This window comes from Ctenocephalides felis, unplaced genomic scaffold (genome assembly GCF_003426905.1).
Source record: "Ctenocephalides felis isolate EL2017-DRISC unplaced genomic scaffold, ASM342690v1 CF-g0.4_SCAFFOLD_01604, whole genome shotgun sequence".
Classification (NCBI taxonomy): domain Eukaryota; kingdom Metazoa; phylum Arthropoda; class Insecta; order Siphonaptera; family Pulicidae; genus Ctenocephalides; species Ctenocephalides felis.
In genome coordinates, this window is record NW_020537758.1 from 18,416,379 (window position 1) to 18,435,408 (window position 19,030).

The window sequence follows — 19,030 nt, forward strand, 5'->3', positions numbered from 1 at the left end:
ATATTATCATCAAGTTTTTTTTAGTATTTTGAACTGGTTTCCAAATTTTAGATTAGAACTTCCTTGACACCGATAACCTAATATGTGTTACATGCCAGTATCGATAATTTGTTTTAATTGCAGTTAATTGGTTTCAGATTACATTCTGCATTGCAGGTCATTTATTAATTCCCACAACATGTTCTATTATAAACATAGCTATAACGTAATATAAATATTTATGAAATTGATTATTATATAATTAATAAGCAAAAGATTACATAACGAAAATGGATAATGAGAATATAATTGTTTTTGGCTTCATGAATTTTATTATAAAAAAATTTAAGTTGTTGTTTTAAGGGGCACAACTAATGTAACCGCCTAAAAAAAAAGGAGATTTTTGGGAATTTATATTAAAAAAACTACTTTATCAATCATTTCAAAATTTTAGGAATATATTTATACATGTTTTAAGAATACATAGTAAAATTTTTTAAGAAAAAAATTAAATATTTTTTAAGTTATCATCGATCTCCAACGGCGCGGACAAAGAAAGGCCCTTCACTGCTGCAGTGATGACGGCCTTCTGCATGGATGAAATTTAAAAAAAAATCTCGTTAAACTAGATAATATTATCTGTAAAATGAACTACGATAAAGAAAAAAAATCAAAAATTGACAAAATGACGGCGTTTTTTTTAAAAAAAAGTCGAATTTTACCAAAAATTTTGGTCGTTTTTGGACTGCCAAAATTCGATTTTTGATCCGATCAAAAAATCGATAGTTCATTTTACGGAGAACTATATATAGAACATGTAAAAAAAATTGATAGTAATCGTATCATTTGTTTTTAAGTAATCGCTGCAGCAAATTCGGATAATGCTGTTTCGAGAAAAACTCGTTTAAAGATAAAATGATCGTTATACTATATATATACTCTTTAAATGGCTGTGACTCAAAAACTATTTAAGATATCGATTTAAAATTTTGGTATGTTATATTTAAAGGTATAAGCTATTGAAATATTTGAAAATTCGATTTTTTGAAAATTTCACACTAGTTGTGCTCCTTAAGGTATAATTTCGTTATCCACAATAAACATGTGAAAGTTGTTGAACCGGAAGGTAGTTCTCATCTCATTCCTCATTCAGTTTATTTTCGATCGTTATACATTTTTTACTGCTAATCATTTCTCGCGAAGCCCTGTAAAACCGTTACTATTTATAGTTCTGTATAAACATTTGAAATGCACGTGGTGTTTAGTATGTGAATACTCTGTTGCTGTATAAACGTGAAACCATAATGTTTAAATTTAGACATTCGGCTTCATCTGCCCAATGGCTATTGGAATTCGAATGAAGCACTTGGAAGTCGGTTGAAGCTGGAAGCTGGATGAAGTACTTCGGAAATGAAAATAGAACTATATAGCCGTAATAATAATGATTTATGTGGAATTCGTTCAAATGCCAATTATTTATTACGGTATTGCTAAATTTGAATAGTTATAAAAGATTATTTATATTGGCAGTTATTACCCTGTCGTCCAAATGGAATGACATGCGATTGCAACATTCTAAGTACTCTTAAAAATTTGCTGATCTACAAGAATTAAGTCCAGATGCTGAAATATAATTTTTACAAAACAAAAATAAAAAATTGGCATTGGCAGAAATAATTGAAAAAAAACTGAAAGTTGAACATGAAGTGTCAACATTAACTAAAAGTATGTATATAATTGCTGCGGAATATCTCAACAATATTGATAGTATATTTATATATTTATGAATATTCTGAGATCATCCCAAAAATAATATTATGATTGCAAAAGACTTAATTAGTTCAAGAACTGCTTATGTTTTAAAAATTGGCTTTCAATCAACTTTTGAACAAAGTTGACATAAACCAACCTGTTATTTTAGTCATGCCTAATTTTAGGATATATTGACATTTTTCAGCTAAAATTAAATAAAAGAGCATTGTTTTTAATTATATTTATAAAATAAATTTATATTTATGAAAGGACATTTTTTCTAACTATCTAGCAGCTCTTCCACTATGTGTACCACATCAATTAGTTTGAGTTTTCCGCGTGACGTTCTATAAACACTTTTATGACAGTCGGCTGTCTGAGACAAATTCTTCAATGTATCATTATTGATTGATTACTCAAATGGGTCAGTTAAATATAAACATTGTAAGGAATATTATTTCTCTGTAAGCTACATTGTTTGCGTCGAGTATGACTGAAGAAAGTCTTTTGATTTTTCTCAATATCTAAGATATTTTCTTGAGGGGGTATTCTAGTGTAGAGCGATGGATTTTAGGTTATTTTTAAATTGTCGTAAATAAAGTTGTGTATTAATATTATTAAAATACAATACAAAAATTTAAAAAAAAAGTTGAAAATTGAAAAAACTGGCAGCTGATGAAGCGGGGGTCACAAAAAATTGGCTTCAGTCTTGACATGATTTCAGCCCTCCTAGCCATCCGAAATAAAAGAAATAAAAATATTATCAATCTACAGTGATGTCGCAATCGCCCGACTAGCGATGAGTAAAAAAATTTTTTTACAAACTGGCGACTGTTTGAAAAAAAAGTGTTTTTTTACTGTTTTTTTGAGTTTCTCGAATTTTTTAAAAATAGTAAAAATTGGAATTTGGGCATAATCCTAGTTAGGGCTATAGATAGGTCTATAAACAAGACTCTCTGAACATTTCAAGTGAATCGTTCGAGTAGAACTCGAGAAATCGTGTCAAAAGTACTGAAAAAGTCTGTTCTGAGAAAAACGCATTTAAAGTTTTGCGTGAAGCCAAACCAGTATTAAGACCGAGTCAGTAAAATGCTTATATCTCCGAAAGTAACCCAAATTTTCAAAAGCCTTCTCGTACCCATATTCTTAGGTAGTTAAACTTTGAAAATATGAAATAAAAAAAATCGATTTTTTTGAATTTCTACACTAGAATACCCCCTTAATAATATTTTATCTATCCTATTCACAAAATGACTAACAGTCATCCTATTAGCTTCTAACGATCCTACTCCTAATATTGTAGATATATAATAAATATTTAATAAAATATGATGTGCCTATATTAAAAATAAATGGTGAGAAATAAAGAGGCAGGAGAAATATACTTGTTGAGTGAAAAAAATCACTTATCCTACCGCAAGCCAACACCTGAACATAATTTTATCTACCATCCAAAATTTATTTCCTGATTCCAAATAATTAAAATGCAAGGTAGTCGATAAAATTTGAACGTACAATTAAAAAACTCAGGTGTTCATAATAAAATTTTCCCAAACTTGCCTACCATTTTTGCCTTTGCTATCCCTGTTCTGGCACAGAAAGCCTATTATTTTACTTTTGTAGATCATTGTGGTCCGTTTTGTTTGCCGTGTGACAAAAGACAACAATATGCTTATACAGGAAACCTGTCAGAAATGCCTATCCCACGTTTGATGCAAACTTACAGCTCTTGTCGCATGGACGAGGAATGCCTCGAGCTTTTTATGGAAACGCAAATATGTACTACGCAGCCGGCGGATAGTTGACAGAGCTAACAAAACGATCGAGATTGCAAGTGAAGTCGTTATTATTGACTACGCCTTTTATTGGCATTTGATACAATAAAACTGTCAAACGTTATCGAGAGATATATGATACAACATGTAATGTCTTGTAATGGAAGCCGCTGGCTGGCCAGAAGCGACGATTCGCGAGGTAATAGCTGAAGAGATCAGGAAACAACTGAACGTACGCTCGGAATTACCAAGACTAATCTCTAGTATATTAAAGTTACGCAATGACTACTGGAAATAACAAAACTACAGAAATATATACAAACTACTAAATTTTTTCTCTATTACTCCTACCACCAACAATACTTGTAAACGATATCCCCTTATCATATAATTTACTTTATTCAATGACTCAAAAAATATCAATATTATGGTGGTTTAAATTTAGAATCACTGTAACATGTTTAATAAAGGGTCTTCATTAATAAAGATAGACTTTATTAAATATTATGAAATGAAAATATATGTGGTAACAAAACTGCAGAAATATATGCAAACTACTAAATTTTTCTCTATTACTCCTGCCATCAACAATTCTTGAATATTGATAATATAATTTAGATTCACATGATGTTGACTCCACATTTCGTACAGATATGATTATAATCTTATCATAAGCTTCCATTTTTTAATTTCGGATAAAATAAGATCTAATCAACACTTCACATAATTATTATTTTATCTTGCAATTTTGATAATGGTTTATTTTTTGGCTCATCAACACTTCATTTTTTCACAACGGCCATATTTGTATAACAATTCTATTGTTTTTAATACAAATTCGTTAATGTAAAAGACGAGATATTTTGTCGACGACTATTAATAATATAATTGATTACGTTGCCATATGATGTACATTGATTAAAATAATAACTAGTGGGGTATATGGCATCGTCCTTAAGGCAAATTTCTGGAACTTCCCGTACCGTAACGAAATGTTCGAGGAATACTAAATGTTTTCAAATATTATAAGAATTATATAAACTTAATTGCAAAGTTGAAATTATTTGTTTAAAGTATATTAGAACTTTAGTCAGAATTAAAAATAAAATCTGTTTTATTTTCGATATACAAAAAAATTTTTTTTGAAAAAAAAAAAATTTTAAAAAAAAATATTTTGAAACAATTTTTTTTTTTTCAAAATCAATTATATTGTTAAAACAAGCAGAAAATTCTTTGAATCCTTTAAATCGGACGCTTAGTTCTCTCAAAAACTGTCATTTTTTTAACATTTAGATCTGTATCTTCAAAATGTCTGGGCCTACCTCGGCCAAAAACTAACAACCACTTCTGCCAATCATTACTAATTGAATGTTTTTTAGATCATTCAAATCGTTACTCCGTTCTCTCAAAAATTCGATTTCTATTTTCTGCACTCTTTGCTCTTTATCTCCGTAACTGCAGGACCTGCCTTTTCCAAAAACTAATCAGCACATCTCCCTATCAATAGGAATCGAATGCTTTCTGAACCATACAAATCGGTTGATCCGTGCCCCCGAAAACGTAACCGAAAAATTGTATCCATACATACATACACACACACATCCATTTGTTCTGAGGTATGCCAAAATGTTTAGAAACCTTCAAAACGTCGAGAAATGTAAAAATTTTCAATTTCGATTTTTGGACAATTACAATAACTTACCCTATGGGAAGTTAAAAAATATAACCAAATGTAGTTTCATATTATTTTGTTATAAATACCCTTTTTAAAATAAAATTAATACCAATATATTTATCAACTTATAAAGTTTTAAGAAATGTTTATTTATAATATAGAATAATTTATAACAAATTGCTATTATTTGACCTTACCACAGCCTTTTCACTCAGCTACAAGAAATGTTGCTTACCTGCAAAAATGAACATTTTATTAGAAAGTAGTTACTAAATAGATATCTACATAATAAAATGTACTAATAAATGGCAGTAATATGTTACTTTGACAAAGAAAGTTTCCTACATATTATAGGTCAAATGTATAAACAAAATCATCAAGCTTTCTTCTCAGATCATAAATAGAAATTGATAGAGATGAAAGATCATAGATAGAAATTGTAATTTTGATTGAAAACAATTTCACAAAATTTGGAAATTGATCTATAAGTCTTATTTTATAGGCACTCTGATTTTGTTTTCAGAGTCAAAATTTATTTTGCATGTGGGTTTATCTTATTTATCCAAATAGCTTTTAATAATGTATTCTCCGAAGACAATGATAATAAATATCTTCAGGAGCAAAAACATATTGTCATGGGAATTAAAAGACAATTTGCTAAATACGGAATTTCAAGTATACCACAAAGTTTTGACTCTAAACCAGTCATCATGTCCATATAAGGTTTGTTACATAAGATTGTATATTGAAGAATGTTCGCGAGTTCAAAGCACCTGTTTGAGTGATATGGCATAAAATTTGAAGAAAAATATAAATTTATAATCGTAAGAAAATACATTCGGTGTCTTTTTGTTAGTGCTAACATATGTAACTTGTAAAATCTATTATTATTTTTATACTATCATTAAATCCAAAAAATAAACACTAAATTATAGAGTGTACACATTACTGTTGCATTACATTTCTAATTTGGGTTATGATACTTTCATATCTCATATTTACTGCACGTACAAATATTATTTGTAGAAAATATTACGACGGCACATAAAATTGTCATGCGATCTGTGTGTGCTTTTACAATTAACGCTCTCTTTAAAACTAACAAAAGATTGAAAAATAAACTTTCAAATATACACCTTTTACTGCATCATATTAAATTGTCAAAAAAAAACAAATAAATCAATAAAGAGACAAAAAAATTAAATCATACAACTCGAATCAATTACATATGAAAATTTTTGAAATACAAAATTGATTTACCGAAACCTCACTTTGCACATTTTCGCGTTATCACAAAATTTTGCATGATTAAAGTACATTAAAAGCGTGCCCTTGTGTACATCGTATTCACTATATTATCAAATGAATACTACAGAGTATACTTTATTAAAATAATGAAGAACATTTACGTAATTAGCTTGTGAGATTAGCGTTAGATAATTTAATTATGATAACATCGCGAAATGTGCCAGCGGAATCATATTACGCAATCTAACACCAAGCCGTGCCTTGGAGATGGAATGCTTGTCATATCATACTAAAGTTAGATAAAAAACAGATATAAATGTAAAAAATATAAAAAATAATTATGAAAAAAAATTAGTTAAAAATTTAGGTGAAATGTATCTATTCAACTGGTGCATTCATGTCTAACTTCTAAAGATATCCGTCCTACGACTCGTGGGATGGCAAAAGTCTGAACATATGTGGGTTGATTTATTGTGCCAATTGCACTAGAGCAATTATCTGACTTACTAATACTAGGAATGAGTATAAACTACTACATTTACTAATAATTCATTTATGTCATTTTATGCAATAAGGAACTAGTTTGCAAGTTCAATAGTTTTACAGTTGCATATTGCGGTTACTTTTTACATTTTGTCACGATTTAAATTCATATCTCGCTTTATTCCGGTTTAGTAAAGATTAAATTGAATAAGTAAAACTTGAAGAGAAAAAATCTGCAGTTATTTGAAGCAAGTACGTAAATTGTAAGAGACAGAACGTGCTCTATAAATTGTAATAGTCAGATTTGATAATACAGGTTAGAAAGTTGAATGAAATAAAATTATCTGTTCAATATATAATAAGTTAATATATATATTTAAGTTAATTGATTGAATTTGAAATATATAAATTTTAAGCACAGTAAAGGATTAAAGTTCAAATAATCTGAAGGCTGTTGGTAAAAAATGTCTAATAAAACAAATCTTATTAAATGTAAATTAACTCCAAAATCTATGATAATACTAGATATAAATTTATTTGATATATTTTTTAACTTTCCTTGGGGTAAGTTATAGCAGTAGCAAAAAAATCGAAAATGAAAATTTCACGTTTTGAAGATTTCTGAACCTTTTGTCATCCCTTAGAAAAAATATGCTCATCAAATTATCAGATATTTGAAATTTTTTTAAAAATGAGTACTAATTCTGTTACAATTTTGTTTGGTTCCGTACGGTTCAAGCAAATTTCAAAATTTTCAGAAAAGAAATTTCAAATTTTTTAAAAATATAAAAAGTGTTATACTTCAAATATGAATTTTAAATTTACAATTCAGTTCGAAAAGGTATATTAAATGCATATCAAATTCGTTATTCTAATCGTAAGAACCTCATATGAATTTATTCGGCACCTCTTGCTAATGTAAACTTTCTCAAGTGTTTTGAGCGATAAGATCGTCTCGAATATTTAATTCTGGTACGGAAAGTTCCAGCAATATGCCTTAAGGTACGATGCCATGCATCACTAGTTTATTAAAATATTGAAATATTGAATAAATAAAAATATCAAAAATTAGTGATGCATGGCACCATGCCTTAAAAAAATGCTGGTACTTCCCGTACCTTAATTGTAAATATTTGAAGCTCGAGAAATTTTAAATATTTGAAGCTTTAATGCAAAATGAAATCCGAGTAATTTTAGAAATTTAAAAAAATGAAAATAAAAAAAAAATGAAATTTTGAAATAAAAAAAAAATTTTGTCTTCCCCAGAAACTAAACAATTCTTCACGCTGCCACCAAAAGCAAAGTGTTTTCTGAATTAGATGACTCATTCCCTTTACACCTGTTATTGTTTGCACTTTTTGTTTCGTATCTCCAAAACGGCTGGACCTGTCTTTACCAAAAACTAATAAGCACGTCTTCCCATCAATAGGAATCGAATGTTTTTTGTATCATTCAAATCGGTTGATCCGTGCTCCCGAAAACGTGGATGAAAAAATGTATCCACACATACATACACACATCCATTTTTTCTAAGGTATGTCAAGAAGCTCAGAAACCTCTGAATCATCCAAATCGGTTGATACGTGCTCTCGAAAACGTGGATGAAAAAATGTATCCACACATACACATACACACATCTATTTATTCTAAGGTATGTCAAGAAGTTCAGAAATCTCTGAAACGTAAAAATATGCAAAAAAAATTATTTTCGATTTTTGGACGATTACTTTAACTTACTATACTACTCTATATTTCCTTCAATGAACCGTTTTTGTACCTAATCTGATTTGTAAACACAAAATCATTCTATTTACACGCATGTCATTAATCTACTTTCATTCCGATGACGTAAAATCAATTCGAATCAATTCGATTTGCTCGAATTAATTAACCGGAAACTTTGCCTTATATTTTTTTCTAAATCGTCGATCGAGAATTATATAGAATCGAGTCTTGTGTGCCTTTGAATACGAGGCTTTCTAAATAATTTCCACTGCCTACACTGCTGGGTATGGATTTGTTGAATTTGCATAATGTAACGTTTATAGTAGGTGTTGCGCCATATGTAGTACGACTAGGTAGTAATCCATTGATAAATCGATGTGGAATGATTATTATATGAAAAATGAGGAATTCTTGATGTTCTCACACAGTTATTATGAGGTATTTATACGATTTATGAAAGGCACACGTAGAAATAAATACACACATGTATACACATGTGCCCTGTAACCATCAGCAAACAACCTCATTGAACCAAAGGTTCAGATTGGTTATAAGAAAAAAATAAATAAAAAAAAACAAATAAATAAAAAAAAATGAAAAAAATGTCTATACATATGCATGTATATATTTTTGTTTGTTATACAAATACGATATATAATCAGAAAGTATCAACAGAAGATTAGATGTCTTTTAATTAAAGTAGTTGCAATTGAATAAATAAAGTATTGATACAGGCTCGTGTAAATGATGAAAGATTTCCGAACAAGAAATGGCGATTTATATGACACTCCATATTAACCAGGGCAATAATACATTTATGTAATAAATACATCATTAACAGATTAAAAACAAACCACAAACTAAATCAGAAAAATGTTGCTTTCCAAAATAATATTACATATCTTTTTAAATACTATTTGAAATGTAAAGTAGATAAATCATTAATATTAAAAGTGAAAAGTAAATATAGGAAGTCAGTACACATATGTAGTGTGATTCTCAAAAAATAATATATATCTATATATAAATATAAATATAAATATAAATATATATCTTTTATAAAATCAGTGACAGTAAGTAATTAAAACGAATCCATAATTAGTTATCTTATTATGATAACTCGAACTATTACCATCACTTGTCAACATCCAAGATAATTCAAATGTGTGTCAAAACTGAAACCAACAAATCATTACAATAATTGCTCCTAATTCCAAATTACAAGTGATAGCAATAAATTTAATGTATAATTTAAATATGTTGATATTTATTACTGCTACTTTCATATGCTAACACTGTTGATAACTTATCAAGCAAATTAAACACAAATTAATTGACGAATAAATAAATCTGAGTTGGACTTGTGAAAGCAATAAGTTCTGTTACGTATAGAAAATTTGGTTTTATTTTAAATGCAAACAAAAATAAACAGTGTTCTAATAATAAAATAACAGATAAATATTTGCACAAGTTGTTACATTACAAGACTGTGGAAAATACTTTTTGTTGTGGAAGTTTTTCAGTATGAAACATTAGAACGCCGAAAAAATTAAAAGTGCAATCTTTATTAAAAATTATTCCTTGATCTCAAGTTATCTAGAACTTTCTCATAAAGTTTGTGACCTTTTTTGAAATATCATCACTAACATAAAGGTCAAAAGCATTGTTCCTTCAATGCATTAACCCTTATTTGTAAGTCTAAGGATTTGCACATAGGTATATAGGACATATATAGAATTTAGGATGGTCCTTAATATGGATGTTATCGCTGAAATGTTTTTGGTCAAATGCTTTCAAATTGACAAAAAAAATCTCTGAGAGTTTTAGCTCTTAATAATAACTTTAAGATAGTCCGTACTACAACCAAATTTTCCATGGAAATAACATGGGTAAAATTCTGTTTGTTTTATAATTTAGCAAATGAATCAAAATTTTGGGAATAACATTGTAATCATAAATGAATAATTTACAACAAAAATTTGATATATTTCATAAAATAAGTATTTACGCAGGAAGCAGAACCAAGAAACATTGGTTCGGGCTATGTTAGGGTTAATATTAAGAGCTAAAACTTTTAGAGATTTTTTTATCAATTTGAAAGCGTTTGAGCCCTTGGAAGCAAAAAAAAACGAAAACATCCATATTAAGGACCAACCTAATATAAATATAATACATATATTTTCAGAATATTTAAATAAACTGATTCAAAATAAATAATACGGTTTATATAGTAACTATTTTGAAGCAACAATTGAATTATAATTTTATTTATCAGTGATATCGACTTCACAACAGAATAGAGATATGGAATCTATAGTACAAATAGATAAATCTACCTGTAAAAATCACAAATTAATACCATAATTAATTGAAAAACATCTTGAACGTTAAATGGAGACAATAGTAATTTTTTGCATTTTTTTTCAAATCATCTGCAATTCTATAACATTACATAATGCAATTTGTGATGAATATCGCAAATAATAATTTATTTTGTTTTTATTACCACAAAATTCCAAATTAAACATGTTCAACCCATTTTGGATCCCTGTTCGTGTCCATTTCCCTAGATTTCATAGGCTAATAACCTATAATGCGATGAGCTATTAGGCCAAAACGATTTTAGTGCACGGTTGCGTGATTCTGTTGTTATTACACCATATGAAATCGAACGAGGCCAATTACATCCATTTCGTAAGCTTTATTGAAAATTATACACGGATACACCTTCAGTTCTATTTAAATAGAATTCATTCATAAATTCGAACACCGTTTGAGACTTGTAAATAATTAAAATAATATAAATCATGTTGCGAAGAACGAGGACGAGGATTGCAATTGTAACTTTCATACAACCCCAGAAGGAATAATGATGGAAATATTGAACATGTTTACCCAAAATTTGCTCAAGACCTTTGGAGACCAAGATCAAGAAAGTGCTTTAAGTGTAAACCTTTTTGCCAAGAAAAAAAATTGGGAAAGCCGAACTTTCCAAGGTTTACCATTTTTGATTACAACTAGGGTCATCGAGGTCGCCTGATTGAAAAGAACAACAATTTTTTTACATGTGGTAAAGATGCTGTACGTCCTGTTAAGCACCACTGTATGTAATTCAATAAATAAGCTATGTATAATTTTTCGCAGAGGACACTGATGTAATACAATAGCTTCATATTCGCATGACAACAATATGTCATTATTTATGACGGATATCCTGAGCGAATCAGACGTGATCAACCTGACGATCTCGGGTACAAAAACTGTCTCCATATCAAATATTACATATATACATATATGTATTTCCGATGACGTAATTATATGTTTCAAAAACTGGTGCGTCATATAGAAATGACGTCGACAAAACGTGTGAGGAGACATGATAAATGCTAAGAGGTTTCTATGAATCGTTTATTATGTTACTTGCACCAGATGTAAGCAAAATAATAGGAATTTCTAAAACAAATTAAAAAACTAGTGGGGTGGGTGGCATCGTGCCTTAAGGCAAATTGCTGGAACTTCCCGTACCGTAACGAAATGTTCGAGGAATACTGAATGTTTTCAAATAGATCATTATTAATATTGTAACATTGTCTAATTTTTATAAGAATTATATAAACTGAATTGCAAAGTTGAAATATTTAAAGTATATTAGAACTACAGTCAGAATTAAAAATAAAATCTGAATTATTTTCGATATACAAAAATTTTTTTTTTTGAAAAAAAAAATTGAAACAATTTTTATTCCGAAATCAATTATTTTGTTAAGACAAGCAGAAAATTCTTTGAATCAGACGCTTAGTTCTCTCAAAAACTGCAATTTTTTGCACATTTAGCTCCGTATCTTCGAAATGGCTGGGCCTGCCTTTGCCAAAAACTAATAAACACTTCTCCCAATCATTACTAATTGAATGTTTTTTAGATCATTCAAATCGGATACTCCGTTCTCTCAAAAATTCGATTTCTATTTTCTGCACTCTTTGCTCCGTATCTCCGAAACGGCTGGACCTGCCTTTGCCAAAAACTAATCAGCACATCTCCTTATCAATAGGAATCGAATGTTTTTTAAACCAATCAAATCGGTTGATCCGTACGCCCGAAAACGTGGACGAAAAATTGTATCCATACATACATACACACACACACATCCATTTTTTCTGAGGTATGCCAAAATGTTCAGAAACCTTCAAAACGTCGAGAAATGTGAAAATTTTCAATTTCGATTTTCGGGCCATTACAATAACTTACCCTGCGGGAAGTTAATAATGACAAAGGTAAGTCATTAATATAATGTAAATATAGAGAATTTTTTTCAGATTTTTGTAAGATTTATCAGATTTTTTTTATAAAGTTCTCTTCATGTATCAGATCCTTATGAATCTATTCAAATATATTTTGAGTATGTATATGAAGTATGATGATGTACATATATAAAATTGAAGTAACGGGAAACAAAATATAGAAGCAACACGAGTTTATTTTTTTGTCCGCCACTTCTTCAAATGTATGTTTTTGTATAATTTCCTGCGCTGAATCACTTTAGGAAATATTACTCATGCTATGAGATGTAATGTCTAGAATCAAGTGAGAGTTAACATTTAATATAAAAGTATAAAGATATATAAATCTCCTCGGTTGGTACAGAAATTTAAAAAATAGAGCCATTTCCAAAAGCTCAAAGCTCATCAAATAATAATCAATCCCATACAATTTCCTCATCTTCTTAATTCCTGTATACAATTCTTTCAAAGTGGCGGATGGCAATTAAAATTTAATAGTTCCAATCGCCTTTTCATTTAACTAGATTATGTTCAATTCCCAGAACAACATTCCATATTTATCACGAAACATGTGAACAAGTATGTTTGAGGAATGAGTCATAATAGAGAAAATACTATTTTTAAAAGACAATAGTGCTTGATAAACACTATTCGTCATTTGGTTGATAGTAATTAATAACAACGATTAATCACTATTCGTTTTTACAGACGTGAGCGCAAATGTTTTGGGAACCTCGTGAGTAATTTATGTATGAAGATAAATATTTTGGATTATTAATTTTTTCTATAGTTAATGTAGGTGGTGAGTATGAACAATAGTTATAATATAATTGTTTAATTTAGTAGAATGTAGCTTTACAGATAAGTTAAAAATAACATATTTGGTTTGTATATCAAAACATACATTATCTAGGTAAAGTCTTTTAGCTGACTATTACTATTACTCTGACTTTGTTTTTGCAAGGTCTGTAATTTTTCCGCCACGTTATTTGGATGTGTTAGCAAACAATAGAGATTGTATTATATCATGGATAATGGAAGCTATTTATAAACTGCTCAAAATGAATCATTCTGACAACGATGAAGCAACGGAACATTCCATATTTCCGTATTTCTACTAACTCCGGGTGGGTTCCAGTTCCGGCCATTAGTTACTTCGGATGTAGAGCTACTATTACTCATAGTCAGAAATCATTAATCATATGGCAAAAAAACATAGGAATTTGAAAATGGATTGATGGAATATAAATCCCATGGAAAATGTTAGATGGACTATTGAAGAAATGTAATCAATACTATTATAGAGAAGTATCCAGATTTTAATGGCTCTAATTTTTGAAGTCCAGTCCATTTTTAAAGACTGACTTATGTATAAGTCATGTACATTTTTTTTACTAACAATAAGACATTGAATGATATAATTATTATAAATATTGTAACAATAATAGGTAATAAAATATACTAAATACCAGTCATTGCACCCCAAGAAGGAGTACCCTAAAACCCATTCTTGTCACAATATTATTAACTTCCCGTAGGGTAAAATATTGTAATCGTCCAAAAGTCGGTTTTGAAATTTTTTGCATATCTTCACGTTTTGAAGGTTTCTGAACAGAAAAAATGGATGTGTGTGTATGTATGGATACAATTTTTGATCCACGTTTTCGGGCGCACGGATCAGCCGATTTGAATGGTTCAAAAAACATTCGACTAATATTGATAAGGAGATGTGCTGATTAGTTTTTGGCAAAGGCAGGTCCAGCCGTTACGGAGAAATGAAGCAAAAAGTGCAGAAAATAAAAATCGAGTTTTTGAGAGAACAGAGTATCCGATTTCAATGATTCAAAAACATTCAATTTGTAATGATTGGTAGATGTGGTGATTAGTTTTTGGCAAAGGCAGGTCCAGCTGTTTTGGAGATACCGAGATAATTGTACAAAAAATGGCAGTTTTTGAGAGAACTAAGCATCCGATTTGAATGATTCAAAAAACCGTCTGCTTCTGTTGATAAAACAATTGCTTTTGATTTTTTTTATTTCAAGATATTTTTTTCCCAATTTTTTTTTTTTTTTTGTAAATTTGACAATAACTTCAAAAGGGGAATGAAGAGATATTATAAAGAAATCGCAGACGAAAAAGATTGAAGAGATATTTAAAGGTATTTTATTTATAATAAATATTATATTAATGTATAATGAAATGGACAAATGATATGTATATATGAAATATGAAAAAAGTTTGATATGTATATATGAAATATGACTCTCATACCAAGCACCCCTGTCTGACTGAGATATGAAAATAATGTATCAATAAAAAAATGAAAATTTAATAAATTTTAATTCGCTGAAGTTCTAAAGCTCACTTATATATTGTAAATAAATAATTTTAAATTTGTAATTCAGTTTATATAATTCTTATAAATATTAGACAATGTGGCAGTATTTATAATAATCTATTTGAAATCCATTTAATATTCCTCAAACGCTTCTTTACGGTACGGGAAGTTCCAGCAATTTGCCTTAAGGCACGATGCCATACACCACTAGTTATTATAAATATTGTAACGACAATAGGTAACAATATATACTAAATAGCAGTGAAGGCACCCTAAAAACTAATATTCTTGTCACAATATTATATCTCTCTATAATTTTACAATCGATCTAAAAAAAGTCATGAATATCTTCCGAATATTCATGGAACGATGATGCTTCATTAACTATGGTCATGTCTAACTATAATATTATTGTGTTGAAATAAACTTGGCCTTGATTGCTGTCATGGTGAATAAATAATTCGCCCAGAACTGTTTCGCGTTCGTGTCTAATGCTATTAGAACAGAAAGTCTTATCTCATTTGAGAAAAACAGATGATATCGTATTATAAATTTACTGATAATGAACGAATACACGTACGAAACAAGATAAATGTTAATAGTCAATTGAAAAATAATTTTAATAAAAAAAAGTTTGATTATTAAATAAATTAATCAAACTAGTATAAGACAAAAATATTTAGGTGTTAAAAACAGTTAATTACAAGAAAACGGTTCGGTAGATTTTCACCTAAAACTAATCAGTATCATTCCCAACTAATATCTTTCGACCAGTGTTTGATTTTTTAAAATCGATTCGGTAGTATGAGCTTAAACGTGGACGAAAAGTTTAACACTTTTTACCAAATTACAAATAAACGGCTCAGTCGATCGTCGCACAAAACTGACAAACGATAGTCCTCATCGAGATACATCAAATGGCTTTTAAATTTCTGAAATCGGTTCAGCCATTTTTGAGAAAACGTCGATGAAAGGTCTAATTTTGAAAAATGCCAAAAAAACGATACCAATTTTTGCAAACTTTGACGAATTTTGAAAACTAAACGAATTGTCGTAGGACCGCAATATTTTAGTATGATCTAGAAGACTATGGTATCTACCGCCAAAAAAATAATAATAAAAATCGTCGAATTTGTTTTTAAAAAAACATTATTAAGAATTGCGGGCTAAAACGTGGACGATTTTTTTTTCACTTTTCTGCTATTTACAAAGAAACGGCTCGACCGGTCGTCACACAAAACTCAGAAACGCTAGTCCTCATCGAAATACATCGAATGGCTTTTAAATTTTTGAAATTGGTCCAATCGTTTTTGAGAAAACGTCGATTTACTGCAAAAAATCTGTTCAGAAACGTCGAGAAAACATAAAATTAGCGAATCGGATTTTTTGATGAAAACATAAAACTTCTCCTTCGGGAAGTTAATAATAGAGAAGATATATTTTTAGAGAACTTGACATAATCAAGTTTCAATTAAGTTCGACTCCGTTCCCGATCGATTTACGAGGACACCAAAGAGTTACATAACTTTATAACTTGGTTAATGAAAAGGTTTTAATGAATAAAGTGGCCTCAAAGGTCGAACAAACTATCAAAACTTATACAAGTACGACGAAATCGCATCATACTTATAAATAAACGCGAAAAAAAGTTCGGATCGGCCTTGACCCATTTCGCATTCAGTCCGCTTGTTGGCGAGACAAGTCTTCACATATGTGTGTTATATTAATGACACAAGAGTAATGAAATGAGTGTTTTACCTGTATTTGAATTAAAAATAAATATTTGAAAAAAACAGTGGCAATATTTAAATGAATAGTCTGCTATAGATAATAGCAATTTGATTAGAAAAAACTAATAGGTTTGTATTTAATACATATTGTTTCTTACCATAGGTACATAAGGAAGTAATAACACACTATGATATTTTATCTAATCTCTAATATTTACCACGCATTGTTTACTCCGTATGTTACACTTTTGAACCTTGGTTTAATAATTTTATCGCCAATAAGGTATTTGTAGATTCACAATTGTGTATATTAATTGTGAAACATATGTACATTTATATATTATTTAAGCTTATTTATTTTGAAAACTGTATTACTCAGACAAGAATTTATTTTATCTTCAAATATGGCATCATAAATATCGTCATCGAAATATCTGGTAAAATATGGAACGATTATGTAAATTTAATGTTCAGCAAATCTTGCATGGGTTATAAAAATTACATTGCGAATAGTCCAAGAGTATCTCCAATAAACTTAGATAAATCGTTTAAAAATATAAAAAAAGTATTATTATTTAGTATTATTTGCAACAAATCAAACAAATAAAATTTGCCTTTAAATTTTCGATTTCGATTAAATAATCGATTTTTTTTAATAAGAATTGATATTTATCAACTTAATCAAATTGTGACGATATAATTTTTGAATTTTCACAAATTTCTCTGCTTCCATTATGATTAGTACGAAAATTTTTAAAATGGTTTTTTACCTTAAAGAAAGTTGCATGATTTCCCTGAATGTGTAAATAATCGACTCAATTAATAAAATTTGATATTCACCAACTTTTAAAATTATAACGACAGAATTTTGGAATTTTGGCGCCACCCAATTATCCCAAACATTGACAAGTATGTAATGCGTTATAAATTTTCTGCAATAAATTAGTCTTTGTAATTTTAGAAAAACGAGACATAAAAATGGGGCGGCAAATTTCTAACTTCGGCCCTGGGATTGATTTTAAGAATTCAACAAAGTTTGGAATAAGGGATTATAAAATATGCTCTATTTATGTATTAGGCCCTTGTTCGTTTTTCGTCCAAATATGTAAACTATTTGTCGAAAACAACTAATATATTTGGCAAATTTGTGCAAAATAAATATTTTGTAATAGTTTCTCACATTATGGCAGCAATCGCTATACAGGGTGTCCCAGAACTCAAGCTGAAAAGGGTTGATAGTATTGATCACGCAAAAAATTAGAAAAAAATCACACGTAGCTTGAGAATTATGAGCTTTTAAGCGCAATCCAAGGCTTTGTTGAAAATGTGACTGTTATTCGTTTATTGTGGTTATTTTTTTATTAATTTTGTTTATTAGATCCGTATCCACTGTCAAAATTATTGACACAAGTCTTCAAGAATAAAGACTTTTTGTTGAACTATGATTTTAAAATATTCAAAATTAGCCGACTTTGAAATTTAAAAATATTTATTAATATTACAGTAAAAATCTGATGTTTTCCCATAGGTTCCACTATAAACTTTTAGTTTTGGCGCCAGAAATCTCGCACATTAATGTCCCTATGTCCGATCTATAAATCGAGGACATTCGTTTATATTTCCCATCGCTTCTCGCATTCGTATTCGCTGAAATGTATTTATCATTCGATATTCTGGATACATGCCAAGAATTCGCCGGAATTAGATAGCGCCATACATCCGCGGGGAGCATATTATATATCCCCACTTTCCAAAAGTTTTGAAATCGTTGAACCTAATATGGTTTATTGATATTAGAGGGAAGCCTCTATCTTATTCATGCAGGGATTTTGATATGATAAGATTGGTTATGTAATAGATTTGCATATATATTTTGTATTATGTGGATGGTTACGCAAAGTTTTGCAAGTATCGAAGTTTGCAATGTGTACTTTGCGAGTATTGCTCTTATCGGATATTTACTGTATGTCCGAAATTTGTAATAGAGTTACTGATAGCAGAAAATGTTTGTGCATATTAAAATAAAATTAGGCAAGATTGATTTTTGT

The 19,030-nt window shown here is 29.3% G+C and overlaps 1 protein-coding gene across 2 annotated transcripts in view; it reads right to left on the reverse strand.

The window, feature by feature from the left end:
* Window positions 1–19,030, reverse strand: part of LOC113372234 (unc-112-related protein) — a 47,714-nt gene that overhangs the window by 22,777 nt on the left and 5,907 nt on the right. The window contains exon 2 of one of the 2 annotated variants that reach the window (XM_026612560.1): window positions 1,100–1,111. The exons of the other annotated variant lie outside the window; for it this stretch is intronic. Coding sequence (XP_026468345.1) covers window positions 1,100–1,111 — 12 coding nt within the window. The remainder of the gene's footprint in view (window positions 1–1,099; window positions 1,112–19,030) is intronic. 2 annotated transcript variants of the gene reach the window in all.